At 38.4% G+C, this 20,228-nt stretch overlaps 1 protein-coding gene across 8 annotated transcripts in view; it reads left to right on the top strand.

The window, feature by feature from the left end:
• ERC1 (ELKS/RAB6-interacting/CAST family member 1) overlaps positions 1 to 20,228 on the top strand; it is a 304,845-nt gene that overhangs the window by 262,965 nt on the left and 21,652 nt on the right. For 4 of the 8 annotated variants that reach the window (XM_054188999.1, XM_054188996.1, XM_054188998.1 and 1 more), the window contains 2 exons: positions 8,363 to 8,464; positions 10,066 to 10,132. In XM_054188999.1, coding sequence (XP_054044974.1) covers positions 8,363 to 8,464; positions 10,066 to 10,092 — 129 coding nt within the window. In that variant the 3' untranslated portion in view covers positions 10,093 to 10,132. The remainder of the gene's footprint in view (positions 1 to 8,362; positions 8,465 to 10,065; positions 10,133 to 20,228) is intronic. The other 4 variants (XM_054188992.1, XM_054188994.1, XM_054188990.1 and 1 more) reach the window with 1 other exon arrangement.

The following is a 20,228-nucleotide window of genomic DNA, read 5'->3' as shown; positions in this document are numbered from 1 at the left end:
ACAAAGACTGGTAGTTCCTTTCACATTATTATAGAAGTAGCATTTCACTTCTTAGTTCGAGTGGGTTGTCCTTGGTGGTGTGTGACAAAGTAGGTTAAAGAGACTGAATAAACTGTATATGTTAAACATTCAGCAGACAGATGAACTAAACATGAGGCGCTTGCTGCTCTTCAGTTGAGAATTTGTAGCGATTCGGCCTCTCAAAATCTTAAAGAAAGGCATGGAGCATGCTATCAGAAAACTCCACTTCTGTGCAACATTTAATTCAAGGATATATTGAGAAACAACATCCAAACTCTTTCAACTTGGACAAAACATGCTACTTTGCATCGGCTTTTATCCTAAAGTCCTCCAAAGAGGAGTTTAAATGACAAGTCTATCCATCTGCTTAGCTGAGCTGTGGTTCCCACCAAGTAACTTCAATTTATTGACCATTTTCAACCAAATTTGAGGGAAAGAAGTCTCAAAGATCATGTAACTTATAGGAACTTAATTAACATCCACAGCTGGGTAGAGGAGAAAAAAGCCTGAAGTAGTGCTCCCACACAGGGAAAGGCAAAAAGAATTGAGCCGTGATATATTTTGTTTGGCTGTAGCATACACTGGCCATTCAGAACACACATACTTTCACACTGGTCCCAGCTGACTCTTGCCTGGAGACACCATGGGAGAGGCAGGCTAGAGAAAGAGATTATTATAGGGTTGAAGGCCATGCTTAGAAGATGCAGGATACAAATCCAAAGCACGCAGATTTCATTAACCAGCATAAAATGGATAATAAAGTGGACTCCTATGCTCTTCAAGGGTAGCCATGCTGTCTGCAAAAGACATCAGTTCTTAACTGATGAAAGAAGTAATGAGGACGGCACAATAGATGGAGAATGGATGTAGCAGCATGATCTAGCAAAAAGCAGTTGCTGTTAAGCTAATTTAAGCAAATGAATCTTTTCTACTTTCAGGGCATGTGGCAGCAAAGGATACTGATCTTATATTCTCTGGCAGGGAATTCTGCAGTAGCGCTCTTCTTCTTTGCCGTGGCGTGGAACTGAGATCAGACTTGCCCTAACTGCACCATAGGGCAGGCTCATAACACAAAAAAATACTTACCTGCTTACTTTAAAGCTGGAGTGTAGAGGGGTTTATATGCTCACTTCTGGAATGTGAATATTAACAGTTCTCTTATTTCATGTTAAGAATTAAAACAGCAGCTCATTTTGCTTGCTGTTGCTGTCTTCAGATCAATTTCAGTAAGTAATTTCTTTGGTTTTGTGTAGTGTGAGGGATCCAGGATTCTTTGAGGATGTTGTCACAGGATACTATTTGTCCTTTCGATCCTGCCTGAAAGTTTTTTTTGATGCGTAGGCTACCCAGTCAGTATAAATTAGGTTTACAATATGGTGGTAAACACTTTCAGACTCCAGCCCTTGCTCAGATACTTTGAGATACAGGAAGACACACCTGAATGATATTTCTGCCTAAGACCTTTACATGGAGTGGAAAGATGCCAAAGAACTAGCGTACTTGGTTTGCTCCTGAGAAGTTAACCATGAGAGAAGGAGAGATTGATTGGTTGGTTGGTTGGTTGTTTCCTTTTAAACCTGGGACTGAACAGATTCCAGCTCTTGTGAATGAAATAATTGAGAAAGGCAGTTCTATTACCACTGAGGTATTTCTAAAGAGTACAAGAGAGCTAAAGGAACATATAGTATAATGTTCACGTGGTATAACACAACAAGGAATCCCAAACACAAGGTCTGATTTGGGTTGTATTTTGTGTTGCTGGTTTTCTCTATACAGGATTCAGAGCGATAGATGTCAATAAACTTTTCACAAGGCAAACCCATAGCTAGTTATGTGTTCATCTCCTAAGGAACTAATAAAGCTCCACGCGATGCATTCCTGTACAGGGAAAATTTCAGTTCAAAGTTTGTTTTCTCAAGCCGTCCACATATATCTACATGTGTCAAGCCTTGGAGAGAACTCCATATCTAAATGATCTGCCTCCTTTAGTTTAGTTCAAAGGTTTTTGAATATGAATTCTCCAGAATGAAGTTTCTCTGTAATTCTCACATGTGGGGAGATGAACAGAAAAATGAAATCATTAAACACAGAAATTAACAGGGCTGATAAAGTCTTTCACTTTATAATGTAATGTTGCTGTAACATGGCCAGCAGTCAATGCAGAAGCCAGTATCTCTGGTAGAATCTGTGTTAAATCCTGCAGGCTTTGACAAACCCCAGCAGCTGCACGTGCTCTTTGTTGGGCTCACAAAAACACGGGCTCCAGGATGTAGGGAGCTGTAGTAACAGGGGCGGGTTTCATTCGTATGCAGCTGAACACTGTGTTCGTTTGTTGCTAACAGAGGAATCTCAGTTGCTAATCTTAAGCATAGCCAAAAGGAAAGACAAACCTAACTAGTGATGTGTCTTTTAACCCTTACAAACAAAAATGACACCTCAGCACATACCATCTCTTTACAAATTTGAAAAGTGTCTCCCAGATCATTAAATGCCATAAGTGGGAAGGGGACATAGAGTAAAATACCTGAAACAATCTTTCAGAGACCCTGTGCTCAAGGTAGGCTTACACGCAAGGTAGGTGTATATTCAAGGTGGGTATAGATATAGTCAAGGTAGTTACGCAGGGCATCACATTCTAATAACAGGCAAGGAGGGATTATTCTTTCTGACAGCCAGATTCCAGCCGGGAGCTGGTTGGATATTTACAGGGAATATGGCTCACTGCGTCTTTTGCAGCAAATAGAAAAGAACTATCTGAAAGTCTTTACAAGAACGTAATTTTCAGAGATACTGAATTTGGCACACTACTTACTTAGAAAAAAAAAATCGCCTGAGTTTCTCCATTATATTTCTATGTTATTAGTGGTAGAAAGGTTTCTAAACTGTTGCATTTGCATGTGTGTGCTTCCAGTGAAACATTCAACTTGGACTGAAGTGGGATGACTCCTTTAACTCACTGACATGCTGTCTCCACTACATATCCATTTGTCACAAGTACAGTCATTATATTAATGTTTACTTAATGTGGGGCTTTTTAAACTCTACATTAAATGATTAATAAACTTGTTTAGACTGGTTAGCAAAGCCAGAAATTACCCTACTCAAATATTTTACAAAAAATGAGAAAGTAGTCACTGATGTCATGGTTTCTGCTGTGTTGCATGGTGGAGAAACAGATTTGATGTGAACTCCTTGAATAAGTTACTGCAATGAGAGTATGAAGCAGATTAATATAAAGAATGCACAGCTTATGAGCTAGTATCTGCTGTTTATTAGAGGTCTTGTCTAGAGATGTACAGAAATGTGTAATTGCTACAAGTAAAATTTGGTTTCAAAAACTTGCCAGCATAATGGTTACCAGAACACTAGCTATCCTGCAGAAATGCTTAAGAAAGGTATGTATTCTCATTATAACATACAACTTAGTGCAAGCTTTCAAATAAAAACATTCTCTAAAATATATTATAAACAATGTCTGTAGTTAAATCTGTGGGTTTCAAATTTATATGTAGAATTCCACTATAAAGAGTTTGTCAGACCTGGGCAGGATTCCTCTAGATTTTACCAGCTATATTCCCGAATATGCCTCTGACTTTCCCCTAGACTTTGGGGATCAGCATCAGTTCTGTTTTTTCTCATGTAATAATTTCACTGTGATAAAATCTATTAATTTGGCCTTTAGGGTGGAGGTGCACAAACAAGCTACCAGTGTAGCCTGCAGTGAACATAAAATAACTTACTCTTTGGAACCTACAGGTGAGAGTGTGCTTTGAAGCAGTACATCCATGAAGGAGGAACTTAGTGATTCTTAAACAAAATTCACCATGGCAACAGTTTTGGCAGCCAAAATATTATACATGTGCTGTTTGGAATGAAAGTTTTCAGGTGTTGGCTGCATTAAAAATAGTCTACTCCATGGTAATTTCCTTGTTTACCCAAACATTTAGTGATTATAGAATACAGGCAGAAGTAAACTATATGATAACCAGAAAAAGCATGGTGAAAAATATAGTGAAATCCCTGCAGGACTGCAAAACAACAAAAGAAAAGACAGCACATTTAAAAGAAGTGCTGATGCTGACCTTTCGCATTTATGATTAAAACAAGTTTATCTCATATTTTCTCCTGGTGATTTTTTCTTTTAATATAACTGCCTGCCGTAGAAAGGGATAGGGCTGAGGCCAGGATTAAATAATAATGAGAAGCAAGAAGGGTATTAAGAATAAGTGTATCAGAGAGGCAAAAGGACAATTGCAGAGGTTCTGGGGGGAAAAAAAGAAGGATGGGCGAGATCTGATAGTACTAAAGTATAGTCTAATATATAACTGGAGGAAGTTGAGGGTTTTTTAGATACGATACCCTTGCAAATGTTATGCTTTAGGCCTGCGGTTCAGACTCTGGTCTGCAGACCTCTTGTGGCAAGTTCTCCGCAGTCATTACTGGCCTTCAATTAGGAGCTTGAGGGTGTGCGATGGCTCTTCCGTAATTTTGAGGATTGACACTAGTCTAAAGGGTTTGGAACTGTTCTTTTGCACGGTGATTATTGGGAGACTAAAGAGCATTGCCAAGGCTTTGACAAGGTGTGGGATTTTCAGAGGGGGGTGTGTGATTGGAGGGCAAGCACTAAGGTTAGGAAAGCTGTCAAAAAAAAAAAGAAACCAACCTTCTAGAAAAAAAAATAAGAAACCCATTGAATTGTGGACTTTTGTCCTGGTTTTTTCTTTCTAGCAATTTATTGGTACATGGATGAAGAAGGTACCTGTAATGATGCGTGCTATTTTTTAAGCAAAATTTGGATCTGACATGCAGTTCTTATCATCACTAGTTCTGCTTACAAGCTCTGGAGGTTTTAGACAAAAGCACTCCTGACACAAACGATTTGTCTGCACTGCTCATTTATTTTCTCACAGGACATGGTGGTTAAACCACTTTGTTGTTCATACTTTTTACAGTGATGTAGAAATGTTTGCCCTAGGATCTGAGCCATAACCTCATAAGGTGGGAGAGGATTGTATAATAGCACCATGACAAAGCAGTTCAGGACTGCAGGATGTTGGAGTGGTTCCCCACAGTAAAGTAAACAGTTTGTTTTTAAATCATTGCAACAGCCATATGTTCTAGAAATTTCTATCCTTTTGAACCTTTTCTTCTGGAGAAGAACAGTAGGAGAGAAACTGAGTTTGTGTATTTCCAGTTATTTTTAAAATTTCCAATTAGTATTCCAGTCCTAAGCAGAAGCTTTTTATTTCCATGTTTGTCATAAAGAGAATTAGAAAAATGTTATAATATAATATTATATTATATCTTATATTTGCAACACTGCTTGGAATTTTAATGTTGGATAATAATTTTTAGTGGTATCCATTAGGAAATAAACTGCTTTTCTTCCATCTCTTGATTTTTGCCTAATTCCAATGATAACATGTTTAAATTAGTTCCTGTCATGAAATCACAATACTGATTTTGGCATTTTCTTGCCAAGACTTTCATATCATAGACACGGACTCTTAGATTAACAGCAGAAGCAGTGGAAGGTCAGGTTGGATTAAAAGGGGAACATAGAAAATGTCCCCTAGGTGCACTGATCCTGTATGATTGTCATCATCGGGATGCTGCAGAGATAGTTCTGGGTTAAAATGTTCAAAGGGTTGCAATGGAGGTAAATCATATTTAGCACCTAGGAGCAATTTTGGAACTTAGCTGCCTCTTCTCTTGAAAGCTCCAGCCTTGATAGCTATAAAATTATCAGAAGATGAAAAGCCCAAATAATAAGAATTGCAGCATATTTTAGATTGGAGCGGACCTCTGCGTCCAACCACCTGCTGAGAGCATCACTAACTAGAGCAGCGTGCCCAAGGCATTGCCCAGTTGCATTTTCAGCCTCTGCAAGGATGGAGATGCCGCAGCCTCTTGGCAGCTGTTCGGGTGTTTGATCAGCCCTGTTACAAAAAGAATTTTCCTGCTCTCCAACGAGAATTGTCTGTGTTCTGATTTACACCCGTTGTCTTTTGTCCTGTCCCCTCCAGGAATAGTGTGGCTTCATCTTCTCTGTTTCCTCCTATCAAGTAATTAAAGAAGCCTCCTCTTTTTTCAGGCTAAACCAGCCCAGTTCTTTCAGCCTTTTCTCCTGCATCCTGCCAAATATTAATAGTAGGTTATTCTACTTGAAGTTAAGTGACAGAAGTGCGCAACCTCTTCAATTCCACTTCAGAATCTTCTGTGAGGGATACTGTGCTTTAAATGTTTAGTTCTTTATATTCTTCTCTTCCTGTATTAGCACGACCATAGGGTTTTTTCATGCAATATCATAAAACATGCTGCCTCTCTCTGGAAAGAGCTACTTTTTCTCTCAGAAAAGTTAATATGCCGTACTAACATTCTGCTAAACTTCTGCTTTTTAATAGATTTTTTCCACATACATGCTGAAAGTCATGTAAAAAGTTATTTATTATCAAAACGCAGAATTTCCAGAGAAATGTGAAATCATTTAAAATCAGTAGGTCTCATTGCAAAGAAGAAATTGTTAAAGAGCCAGCCTTAAATATAATAAATAATTAATATGGAGAAAGCGCCTTTACAATAAACTCGTTGTTTAAATATTAATGTAGCATGTTTCAAGTAGTGATTTATGAATGATGAGTCAGACTTGGAATTCAAAACTTGTTTGACAAAGCAGAGCAAACAATATAAAGATTTTGCATGATTAAATTGCTTATTGCTTAAGCTCAATTTACTATTAGCTTTTGTTAAATTAATCCAAACTAAAATCAAATCCAGATTCAAACCCTGGACCTTCTTTATAACGATCTGAGTACAGTCAAGTAGAATCCACATTCTTTAGCCTCGAGATGCTCATTAAAATTAGAGTTTTCAGTGAGAAACCATGCAGTTATGAAGGGATTGAATCAACAGCTGGCATTTTTACAGTGAGCTTTGAGCTTTCATTTACGACATTTAATTTTAGTGCATCTCTGATGATTTAATCTGTCTAGCTATACATAATTTACTGTGTATCATATCTAACATAGGTCTGGCTAGCCTCTTTATTTTTTTGGAGTACGAGGATTTCACAAAGCTCAAAATGGGGCTTTGTCTACCTTATGAGCTGGGAGGAGAAATGCCATCACTCCATTTTGGGTCTGCTCCAGGTGCGAGCGCCCAGTGACAGTGGCACCCAAACAACTCGAGGCGAAGGAGCTGACACAGGGACAGCAGTTCGCTTTGCAAGACCCTAGACCCAGCTCTCTATCGCAGTCCCCTCTAGGCTACTCCAAGAATGTCGTTGCTGCCTGAATGGTCCCTGTGAGCCCTGTTGGGTGGGTGGGACATTTTGCCCAGGTGGATTTCTTTCCTTGTGTGTGTATGTCTGTTTGTAGGTGCTTGGGGACCTCATTTCAGGAGAGAACTTTAAAAGGGCTTTATCTCACTGGCACTGTCCTTTGCAGACATATTCATGTAAGATATTTTTATGTTCATTGCAGTTCATTGCAATTGCTTACCTAGAATGGTTATGTTAAGGTAAGGTTTCCCATTTATTCTTACACAATTTATTTTATATTTTGTGTTCTAAAAAATTATATATCCTCTGGGTCTTGAAATTTCCTAGAAGTGGAAGAAAAGCTACGAACAAACTAATAAACTTGTTTCATATTTTGTTAATTCTTTGCTTGACTGTATGGAGTTCATAATTTTATACACCTTTATTATGTCACCTTTTCTTCCCAAAGACTTATTTATTAACTTTTTAATTTCCTTACAGGAAGGCTTTTCTATAATTCACATTTTTCTGACCAGCCTCAGGATTTTCCTGCTCTTTGGTATATCAATTGAAAACTGATTTGCATACTGAAACTGGGTGGACTTCTTAAGTAATAAGCTATGTTCAGCATTCCTATTTTCAGCTTGTTTACTCTTATTTTTAAAACTGATTACTTGTTTGTTTTCTGTTTGGTTTTTTTTTTAACTGACTTAGGCACATCTAAGTGATGTCTTCATTGAATAGTTCTCCAAATTGTTGTTTGAACCTTAATCCCAAGGTTCTCTAAGAAGAAATTAGTTTCTTTGTACACACATGTACAGCACAAGGTTGAGTAGATACAAGTCAGATGAGCCACTCAATTGCAAAACTAACTTAGCCTCAAAGTGAAGTAGTTGGAATGCGTCTCCCAGTTTTTACCAGTTCTCTACAGTAATACCTACTAATGCTCTATGCACGTGTCTTATTTATTTCCATGTATGGATTTTGGATATAGAGGATAGCGTAAGTACCCTATTTCCTTTAATCCTTATGATCACGTTAGAAGGTAGACTGAGGTTCTTCTTTTTTTTTTTTTTTTACTAGACTCAGAACCGTATGAAGCTGATGGCTGACAACTATGAGGATGACCACCTGAAATCCTCATCCCATTCCAACCAAACCAACCACAAGCCCTCCCCTGACCAGGTAATGTGTCTCTCTTTTTCGGTTTTAAAGTAGTCTTTACTATGGGGGCTGATTATTTTGAGTCATACGTCATTTTTCCTGACATGCTTGCAGTACCTTGGAACAAAAATAGCATTCCAGACTGCAGTTATAAACCAGAAATGGATGTTGCTGTTTTGTCGGCTTCCATGAAAACTCCTGAAATGTGAACAAACAGTTCCCGGTACCAAGCTGTTATTAAGTGGGTGGAGAAGACGGGGCAGACAATGAGAGGGAAGAAAGAAACATTACTATCTTAAAATGCAAGACTGGAGACCTGTCTGGCATATTCAGACTTTAGTAACTCAGGTTTACTGCCTGAGTGTGTGAAGTGTCCAGGACTGTTTCTTGTCTTCAGTAGCAGGAAATCATGCTCCAGGATCAGCTTTCTGATCTATGGATTGCATATGAGCAGTTCCCTTCATTTCCCATGAGGAAATCCCGGCCTCTGTGCCAAATGAGCACAGACTGCTCCCTCGCAAACTCAATGGGCCGTGAACTGAAGGAAAATCAATTTACCATCTCCAAGGCAGTGAGGAGCCTCCTGTCATTTACAAAGCACAGCCGTGTGCTTGATAACTATCAGAGAGATTACCTATCCCTTGGGTAGCACAGAAAATGCCAACATAATTGCATATCCCATGTTGTAATCTCATCCATTCCAGTTTAATTAAAATATTAGCGATCATTAATCACTGCCTTGACAAAGTGAAGGAATGTTTGGCGCTCCTCTTTGCCCTCTGGCTCATCTAGAAATTGTTGAGATTTGAAGGAAGGCATCTCAATCTAGACGCTTAAGCACCAATCTAGTGATATGCAGAAATTATGAGTAAGGTACAAGAGGAAAATGGCAAAAAACAATTAAGTATTCACCTTGCAAAAGCAGATCTTTAAAAATCTCTTTTCTTGTCTGTATCAGAAGACAATGAGGGGTATATATAAAGCTGAAAATTTCATATTTTCAGAGCAACCTCCTTTTGCGTCTTGTTTTAATACCCTTCCTAGATGATAAATAAAGAACTGTAAATTGACTGGCTTGCATTTTCTGCAATGTTTTTGCAAAATGTGGGTCTTACCTACTTCGGGAGAGTGCAAATACTGTAAATTAGATAGCTTTCCTGATCTTAAGATGGAGAAAATGTTGGAGTATCTGCTGTTTCTGCACTGTGAGTCTATAGTGAAATGAAGCTATTTCCAGAGTGTAACTGTAGTACATGCTTGCAAATGAATACAGCATAGCATTCACAGAAGAAATGAAAAGATAAAATGGAAAGAAAAGATAAAATTTAAACGTTTAAGGAAATTCTTACAAAGACTTCACAAGGGAGGGCAATAGGGAGATGGGGGCGGGAGGAGGGTCTGATTGCACTTTCCCTTTGCTGAGAGGCATTTTAAAAGCTGACAAAGCCTACAAGAGAGCAAAAAAAGCTGTAACTCAGGGTGGCTCAGAATATTGCATAAGGAATTAGACACTTTGTGCTACTATTTGTACTTACATATGTGCTTTAAATACTAACCAACTCTTTGTTTCATTCCCATGCTGCTCTGGGGCTTTCTCCCCATTGCCGCCTCTGCACCACTAGGATGAGGAGGAGGGTATTTGGGCATAACCAGTCAGATGCTCTTAGTTCAGCCATTTTGTTCAGAACGGTGAGAATCAACTTTTCTTGCCAATAGAAAAGTTTCCGACAGTCACTCTTGCATCTTGCTCCCATGTGCTTTGTGAAACCTGATTGTGCTCCTTCCCTGTTGCTTGCGTAGTCCCTGCATGGGTGTGTTTCTCGTGTGTTTACGTGTAGTTTGTGATTTTCTCCTAGTCATCAAGTCATTGTTTCATGATGTTGTGGGGAGAACTTTCCAGGGCATGTAATTGAGTTTCTATGCAAAGCAAACTCTTCATGTGTACGAGAGAACAGGAAATGTCTCTCATATCATTTATCATTGACTTCATGGAGGAAATGTTTTCAGTTGGATTCTTTTTCAAAGCACTGTAGCCAAATCTATGTATGCTTTTTCGATTCTGGTTAGCAAAGAATTTGCTCAGAGATAATGTTCCTCCTGAAGATTTTAAGCATGTTAAGATCTGCTGCCAAGATTGCTGCCATGCATGCTGACCTAACTAGTCACAGATACTTACCGGCTCAGAGTAGATGATTCTTGATACGGACTAGGAATATAAATTTTCTGTAAATGTGAAGGCAAAGAGGAATATCCCCTTAGCCTTCCCCTCTCCCTTCCATCTCCCTCATTCTCTCAAAACAATGGGGGAGAAATTGGTAGCTATTTGTCATTTAAAGTACATTTTGTTTCTCTGTGTCTGCATCCACAATTTTCCCTTTTCTGCTGTCAAATAGTCTCCACAACAACACCCATTTCCAGAAGAGAGGGCAGTACACAGGACAGAGCCCTTCTCCTCACGCCTGTTCTCTAGCAAAGAAGAAAACATCCTTTACTGACCAGAAGCCTTGATATAGAGCTACAAAAGTCAAATATCAATTATTTGGCTACAGTACATAGGATTCATTTATGCACATAGTATCATTTTTAAAGCAGAATAAATTCATTTGAAGTACTTGAAGTATTTTAAAGGATTGAGATGCCATGACAATATTTTAAAAATGCATATGAAACTTTTTCTTCACTTATCCTTTTAAGAAACATAAGCTTCTTTGCAGTTTTTCTCAGATTTTGATTTTTCCATATCAATTATTTGAAAGAAAACTCTTCTGAAAATTTCTGTGGAAATTTTGGACCCTTGCATTTCTGAAAATTATTGCTTTATATTAGATTTATAAAGCATTCATGAAAAAATAAGCTTCATGAAAAAATAAGCTCTCATCTCGTCACGCTTGCTCAATTAACTGCAGACCTACATGTCTGTCTGGCTTTATAGATCACATCTCTCTTTTCAAGTCAACCATCTGAAAAATTTAATCCAACTGTGGCAGTGTCAAACTTGAATTTCGTGCCTTGGGGTTTGAACTGAGAAAATCTCTTTAGTGGAAAAATTGATAAAGTGCTTCATTAATTTACACTCGCTGTTGATTTCACATTCTTTTTGAATCACCGCTCTTGCAATGGTTGTGCGTTAGTATATGATGTTAAAAGTTTTAGAGATAATGCTTGTAAAGATCTGCTGATGCCCAGCAATTAAACAGGGAAGGTCAGGTAAGTAAATGATTAAAAGGATGACGACGCTCACTATGAAGGTAGGAATAATTCTCATTTTTGCTCTAGAGCAAACATGGAGGTTGTGTAGAAACCACTGACAGAAAGATCTTTCTCTTTTCCTCTCCCATCTGCTGATATATTTATGAATGCAACTGTGCTAAGGGTATGGTTTCTCTTAGTTTACTCAATTAATGGGCGGTTCACATTAAATACAGCACATCTCTCCACTTTCCACTTGAGGCATTTTTCTCAGGAAAGCATGTTACAGAATATCCTAGTCAAAATAATGAGGCAGCCAGCATCCTTGCCTTACAAGCGTCTCATCTGAGAAACGTGTCAGCCTGAACATTGTCTTGCATACATCAACAGGGAAAGTATAAAGGTGATTGATGCCTCCCAAGCCAGTTATTCCCAACAAAGTACATGTTTTTACCATGATTGTCCATGTACATTAAAAAAAAACAACGTCCTTATCGGAGTACCTAACACGCATGTATTAAATTAAAGGTATGTATTGCAATGATAAAGAAGTGACTGATTGTATAGGACTTGGCAATTATTTTGTTTTTACAGTTCCTTTGGGTCTGAGGTTGTAATCACCTCTGGTCAATACTGAAGATAGAATAGAGACCATCAAAATATGTACAATAGCAAACTACATCATTTTATTCTTATATTTAGGGGTTCAAGGCTTTTCTCCTGCAGCTTTCTGGAACTGAGTGAATTTAATATTTCATTATGCCAGTTTTGTACATGACAGCATTACCAGCTCCCCTGAAATGGAGCACTGTTCCTAAACATATACGCCCTTCGTGTAGTTTCAGAGAATGATAGTTTACATTTCAGTTTACAGTTCAATGTAAATACCATCTTTCATCCTGAAGTAGTCTTTCCTAGCCTTTTTCTCTAGGCTCGTTCCCTTGCTGTCTGAATTTCTTATGAATCGTTTTGTTCCCAAGATGGAGCTCTATCCCTCTCTACATCTAAACATATTCCAATGTGCTTTCTCGTGAGGATGCCCCTTTGTCTTTCTCAAGGGCTAAAATGGTCTGGCCAATGGATTAATTACTTATTATTCACTTTTATAAAAAATAATATGAATTTACACTTTATGATATCTAATACATACAAAAGTATATGTGGATATGCCTGGGTATCTTCTTGTAAATACGTACTATGTATGGGCTATATGGAGGAAAGAGGCAGCAAAGCTTCCGTACATAAACTTCCCAAGCTGCTCAATTCATCTAGTTCTCTTGTGAAGCACAGCCATGCTACCTACAATGCGAGAAAGTGGGGATGTGGCTCAGAAAACTGCTTGTGTCACCTCTGGCCATCGGAAAGGAGGAGGACTGCTTCTGTTGAATGGGTGGAGTGGGCATAGGATCACAAAAATCTGTTGGAAGCGTGAAAGGCAATCCCATTAAAGGACGCAGGGGAAAGCAAGGACAGAATAGAAGCGCTAAGGGCAAGCACAGAGGAAAAGCAAAACTGAAACTCTCAGAACTGAGATTTATCCTGGTATTTCATTTATACATACTGTATGTGCATTTTTAAGTATGCATGGTGTTGCAGATCATTTTTCTTCCCATCTTCCATAGCTCTGGATTGCAGTAGGAGTTGGAACCTAGTAGACGCTGTCACTATACAAGCTTTTTGAACTCATCCCGTGGAAGCATTTTCTGTTAACAGTTGCCAGCAAGTCCTGAAGTCACGGAGCTGACTGCTAAAGAGCAAAACATTTGGTTTTGCTGTGCTTGAATTCCAGGAACAAAATCTGAAAATTAATTTCATGCTTAGTAGAGTAACATTGCACTTAGTAGTGCAATGGTCAAAGAGTTAGCATTGAACTGGAGTGCATAAAAATGGGGATCTTTCAAGACGATGAAAATATTAGCAAGTTCCTATTACCATAAAAATATTGCAAGACAAATAGCCTCTTATTTGTGACATTTTTCTTTAATGCTTGAGTCTGACAAATTTTAACACAGAAGCAGTAAGTATTGTGAGTTGACTGCTGAAGACACTAGCATGATTTAACACATCTCTTAAGATTTCAGAGGTGTGATGTCTGTGGTGGACAGAGGGGGTACGTCAGAACAGGACAATATTTGAATCGCTTTTAAGAACAGAAAAACAGTCAGTTCAAGTAAAATTCATAGATGCCTTGTCAAAACCAGTATAAATTATAATTTGCAACATCAACAGATTACAAGTATGCATCGTGTACCAAAGGCTACATTTTAATGTTTTAATTTGACTTTGCCAAGAGTTTTTCTGTAGATGAGTCATCTATACCTAAGAACTGAAGTAGAGGGGAAGTCATCAATATGGAGAATGTTTAATGAATTCAGTTTGAATTTTTTAATGATTGTTTTTAATCAAGAGCTTATAATATTCTAAAGGACATCTTTAATGAATATATTGTTTCCAAAAACAGTCTCAGTTTAAATAGCCATTTGTGATTATTAAAAGGTAATGGAGCTTGAATGACATTTCTGTATTACTTTTATTAGTACAAAGGTATTAAAAAGGATTACAGTGAGAACAATAGAAACAGTTACAGCTCACAGAGAAGCTGATACTAGTAGACGTATGCAAAAACCAACTGAATGCTCAAGGTTGTAAACCGTGTGTTTCTGACTTGTATCTGCAGAGCAGTTTTGTCTCACCCCTAGGAATGCCCAGGATGAGCAATCACAATTTCCTTTTTGTTGGGGGGGGGATATTTATTATTCCATTTTACAGCTGAAAGGAAATGCACAACGAGTGGACACCTAGTCAGCCAGCATACATAGCTATCCAAACAGCTTTAGAGGAACATGGCAGAAGTAGGTGACAGGCAACGAACAGTCTGAAGAACTGTGACTACTATGGCGGTAGGGTAAGAGGGGGAGAAACAGTGACATTGAGGGCAGGCCATCTCAGGACTTACGTTAACTTTTGCCACAGCTGTCAAACCCCATGAACTTTTCATTGAGATCACTACAGAACTAAAAGCGTCTATACCTTGGGAATTTTGAGAAGAATATTGATTATTTTTTTCTACATTATTTGGTGCTTGGATTAATATACTGATTTCTTTTAGCAAAGTAAATACCTTATTCATGGTGAGTTCCATTTTCAAATGATTACACAGGCATTCGTTCACTGCATAAATGTGATCTTTCTCTCCATGAGACACATTTTATGCTTGCAGCATGTGGAAAGCTGCTCATCCTACTGTCACACTTCTAGGTTCTCAGCATTGTCATTTATTACGCTGTGACCTCATAAGGCTTTTAAATAAATTTATTTTCAATATGATCTTTTTAACTGTTAGATCATGCAGAATGGTCAAAACCACCAAGCTTTCGTGCCTGACTCATATTACAATGTAATTTACTGGACACAGTACTAGACCACGATTCAGAAGATAAATTCTTTCCTGGCATCATCTCCAATCACTCACTTGTTCTCTTTTCTCCCTGTCTCAAATTCTGTAATTGTAAAATGAGATGAAGCTTTTGTGAAATGGAAGTTCTGCTTGGGAAAAGTGCTATATATGCGCTAGTGTAATATCATTACACAATATTCTAAAATAGTGTTGTTACAGTGATATGATGGTGATTCTAATACCTCATTTTGAATTTGTTCCCAAAATTATGTTAGATTTGTATTTGACTCAATTGATTCATACTTCTTATTTTTCCTTCCAAGATCCTGTTCCTTCCCAAAAAGGGGAAAATAACCCATATGTTAAACATTTCAAGGAACTGCCATTCCAGCATGCTGAACAAAGCTCTTTAGACCACTGCCTCTTCTTCTTCATTGTCATCTTTTGTCCTCTGAGGGTCATTTCTTCTTCTCTCTAAAAATCTACAAGCTAATTGTGTAGTGTATAATAACATTACAGTTCTTCATTCATATACGTAAAAACACAGTGAAAGAATGTGTCTTATCATAGAATCATAGAATCATAGGGTTGGAAGGGACCTCTGGAGATCATCTAGTCCAACCCCCCTGCCAGAGCAGGGTCACCTAGAGCAGGTTACACAGGAACACGTCCAGGTGGGTTTTGAATGTCTCCAGAGTTGGAGACTCCACCACCTCTCTGGGCAGCCTGTTCCAGTGCTCTGCCACCCTCAGGGTAAAGAAGTTCCTCCTCATGTTTAGGTTATGCTTGCCTTAGAGACATACCCTGTGCAAAATTTGAAGGCAGCTACATGAAATAATCTTAACTTTACTTAAACATCATCACTTGGCCTGACTGAGAGATAAGATGCCAGATTTGTTTTGTCATACCAGTGACAGCCAGGGCTCCTCAATCCCACTTTCTGGATGGGTAACCCTTTAGTAAGAACCCTAATGTGATCTACTCTAATAAGGTGATGTAACTAATTAATCGTTATGAGGGCAGCACTTTGAATACAGTGTCCCGGTTAATCACAGGACCTGCTTTCCATCCCTGCTTTTCTGGAGCCTTGCTTATGTGGGCGGCAGCGTTAATTATGAAACTGAAAGACAGCGGTGCCATCAAGTTCAGGCAAGGGGGCACAATGAGTTCATGGACTGACAATTATTGTTCTGAGGAAGTACAATTCAAAATCCTGGTTTAGCTATCATACAATTATCTCTTCTTTTCAAGCCTTTTCAAGCTTTGCCTTTTTTCAGAGAATAACCTTTCCGCCTTTGGCTGCAGTAACTCTGAATAAGAAAGCCTTTTCTAGTGACCTTCTCACTTTAGTGTAACAATCCTGTTATGGTGGAGTGAACAACTTAAGTAATGCTTAATATTTTCTCTTATGATTAATCTTCTACCATTGCAATTTGGAAACTGCACCTTTCTACCTTCTCTCTTGTTCTGTAACCATACTGGCATGTAATCTTATACCCAGTAAGTACTGTTAGACTGGGATCAGCCAGCCTGAAGAAGAATGCTGCCCTTGAAATTATGTCAACTTCTGCTCCCGTTCCTTTCCCTGTTGCTGGGAACAGTTCTTTTGCTAGCTTGTTTTTTTAAAGATTTTTGTTATTTTGCTGTCTTAATAACTATTTTATGTCTGAAGAATATATTCTCTATCCAAGAATGTTACCTCTGTGAGCACAAAAGAACTGATCTTCATACACTGTTCATCTTCTTTCTGATCCCAGAATGATAAGACTAAGATTTCCAGATGGAATTTTGTAATCTGCAGCTCTGGGATGAATTAAGCACTCACAACAGAGGTGTAACTGGATTGTATCACTGTCTTCCTATTATTCTTACAGATCAAAGAAGGACACAAGTAGATACTTATATTCTAAAACATTCAAAACAGATGGCTGGTTTCTTTTTGTAGAGATTTGTGCTTTTCAGCAAAACAATTACAAAAAGGCCATCATTCATTTCTACCAAATGAGATTATTCCAGGTCTGTGTCTTATTTTCTTTTTTGATTTGCAGCTGAATATGATCTTCTACTAGTGGCTTGGTCTTTGTAGCAAGTAGGAATTCTGGACTCAAACATTTTTGTTCCTGGCCAGTTCCAGGAGGGTTGTTGCTTACAGCTTGTGTGATAGTCTGTACTATCTCCCAATTACTCTGCCATTTAGATTTCTTATGGCACTTGTCCACACCCCAGAATGCAATCATGCAAGACCAGAAGCTTCTGCAAATTGTGAATATGCTGTTGGTGACATAAAGGAGAAGGGAGCTGAGGCCTGGCACTCGTAGAGAGGATAGAGACAGAAGAGGAACAGCTGCAGCCAGGCTGAGGGTGTCACTGCCAGCACCTTTTAGTTGTCACTTAGGAGGAAAGAAACTGAAGGAGTGAGGAAATGAACAATACTAGAGAAAGAATCAAGCCCAAACCTGTTTTCCAACATATTAACTATGAAAATAAGCTCAAGAGAAATACGACTAAAATAAAAACTGATAAGGGCAAGTAGCCAGTCTAGACGCTATATTTTCCTGGCTGGTAAAGTTCATAATTGCTGATGGAGATGTCAAGATTTACAGTTCCAACTCATATTAGGCTCACCACGGGAAGTCCAACTACATCCGATTGTTTAATGCAACATACAGGTAAGAATTACTATATATATCTGTATAAATAGGTGTATTTATTATTTTTTTTTTTTGCGTTTGAATGTAGAACAAACACTCTAAGAAGAATTCCCATAGGCGGATAAACCAGCCGTTTGGTGGCTTCATGTGGCCTTGCTTTGAAAGTCGTGTAGCTGGTAGAGAGGTGGAACAGCAGAGTGAAGACCCAGTGTTAGAGAAGGACGAGACAAAGATTCCTGTCACCTGCGGACAGGGAGGTTATAGTTCATCTGAACAGGAAAAGCACTGATTGTGTTCTCTGGTACACTACTTAGGAAGTACCTTCTGTTTTCCATTAGCAATGGAACAGACAGCAGGGAGACGAAAGAATGCAGTCACTGATACATAAGCATTCCCATGGACACGCTCTCCCAGTGTATGTGCTGTAATGTTCTGCCTTCAAACAACAGCATATTAGCCACTGTTTCCTTTTATCCCTTGTAATAGGAAGAAGCGATAGACAAAATACAGTACAGATAGGAATGCGTGTGCTTTCTTGTTCACTGTTACATTGATAACAAGTGCTAGAAAGATTGACTGGATTAAAAATATAAGCAGGTTGTTCTTATTCTCAAACTTCTGTGTTCTTGTAGAGAAGGAACCAGCATAAAATCTAATGGATTCCGTGAAGTTAAAACTTGCCTGATTACATCTACAAAAGTTTGATCAGGAGGATGATGTTTCAATCCATAGTGTCATGTACAAGCTGCAAACAGTTGTTAAATGATTTTCACTTGCTGTGGGGATACTTTTTTTTCTTGATGATATCCTAATTGTCAATATCATGAGTATGACTACCCAGTTTCACAGCTTTCTATAATTTAATTTATTATTCAAAATTTTAACCTAATAAGTAACACAACGCACAGGAATGAAATTCTCAAGTGAAGGAGATTTTAATATATTGAAGTGGAAGACTTTAGGTTTTCTGTAGATCTCACCCTACTTTCCCCATCCTGTTTTGCTCCAGAACTAAACTGCTGGGTTTCTGGATTCCCAATAAATCTTAAAGCCAAAGGAAAACTTAGACAACTAAAACTACATTCCAATTTGTATGTTCTGATCTCATCTTGCAGTTAAGCCACAGATTTCTTTGCCTCGGCTAGGAAAGAGGCATATGGGCTGTTACAGAAGAGAGAGATGCAATGTGTGCACGGTGCAACTAGTTATATTTATGGGTGAGGGTTTGGGTGAATGCTCTTGCTTTTGAAAGTAAGGGATTGACAAAACAGGTAAAATTCAAGCTGTATGTAGACACCCCCTTCAGCTGTGCCGACGTACCTCATTTCTGAACGTTTGTATTCCCCCATGGTCCAGCTGCAAGATTCTCACAGTCCCCCCAGTGTATTTTAGTTCTGATGTACAGTAGTCCTTGCTATTCCGCACACGGTTCCCCACAAGCTTTTGCTCCACAGCCCATGTAAGCAAAAGTTGCCAGTCTCATGAAAAAGCACTTCTGGATTTGTTATGTATAAAAATATTTTTTAACTACTCGCTCATTTTGAGTGCTTTAGGAATCCTACCAACCCACTGCAATTCTTTGCTTCACCTACATTATGGGGAAAAGATTTTGTTTAAACAGAGGGATCTAATGACAAAACTACTTTCCCTGTTTTGTGTTTTCTCTGTTCTTTTCTTCTGGTCTGGATTTTTCCCAAGGTGAAGAGGGTGAACTCTGGAAACCATTAATCCATGGGATTTGTTCATGGTGTATAAAAATTTCAAAAAGAATTTGCTATATAAAAATGATTTCCTAATTGATTCTGTCAGAAATGAACTGAGTAAGACAGCTCTGTCAAAATAGCCGGAATCTCTTTCAGCTCCTCACGCATGTTGTTTTGTTTTGTTTTATGAGGAGAAAATGATGAAGGTTAGATTTAAATCCATTTTTGTCTTTAAAACAAATCTAAAGAAAACTGAGCCTGTCCCTGAGCTTTTGTCTTGTGGTCTTCTAAAGAAACCAAGTATCTCTCTGCAGCAGTGAACTGAGCTGAACTGAACTGAGGTCAGGCTGTGTCTTTTTGAGAACTTTCTTCTGTTTCCATTTAAAATAATGAAGGGAAGACATCAGTGATAAATTGTTCTGAATTTGGGAAAGCTTTGCACTTTCTGAGCCAAATTCATGCCTCATAAAACTCCATTGCATTCAATGGTTACAAGATGATTGTAGTTGAACCCTTGTGTTTGTTGCCAAACAAACACAAATGGTCTGAGCAAGAAGGCATAATTCAATTTGCCATGCAAATGCTTCCAGACTGTATCATTCAATATCTTAGTTTATTTCCATATCTCCCAATATAAGGTATTTTGCTATATAAGCAAAATTTTCTTGTCTGGTAATATCTATAATAAGACACAGGTACAGGGAGGCATCAGAGGACCCACTATGATCCACTCCATCTTTTGTTAGATTTGTCAGGTCCTCCTTGGAACCATTTCTTTTTAACAAACATATGTATTTACCCAGACTTTGAGCCCTTCTTCTCCTGTGTAATGGTAGTTTGGGCAG

The sequence above is a fragment of the Rissa tridactyla genome, chromosome 1 (assembly GCF_028500815.1).
Source record: "Rissa tridactyla isolate bRisTri1 chromosome 1, bRisTri1.patW.cur.20221130, whole genome shotgun sequence".
Lineage (NCBI taxonomy): Eukaryota > Metazoa > Chordata > Aves > Charadriiformes > Laridae > Rissa > Rissa tridactyla.
Note: the sequence above shows the minus strand (reverse complement) of the source record. Positions and strands in the feature narration are given on the sequence as shown.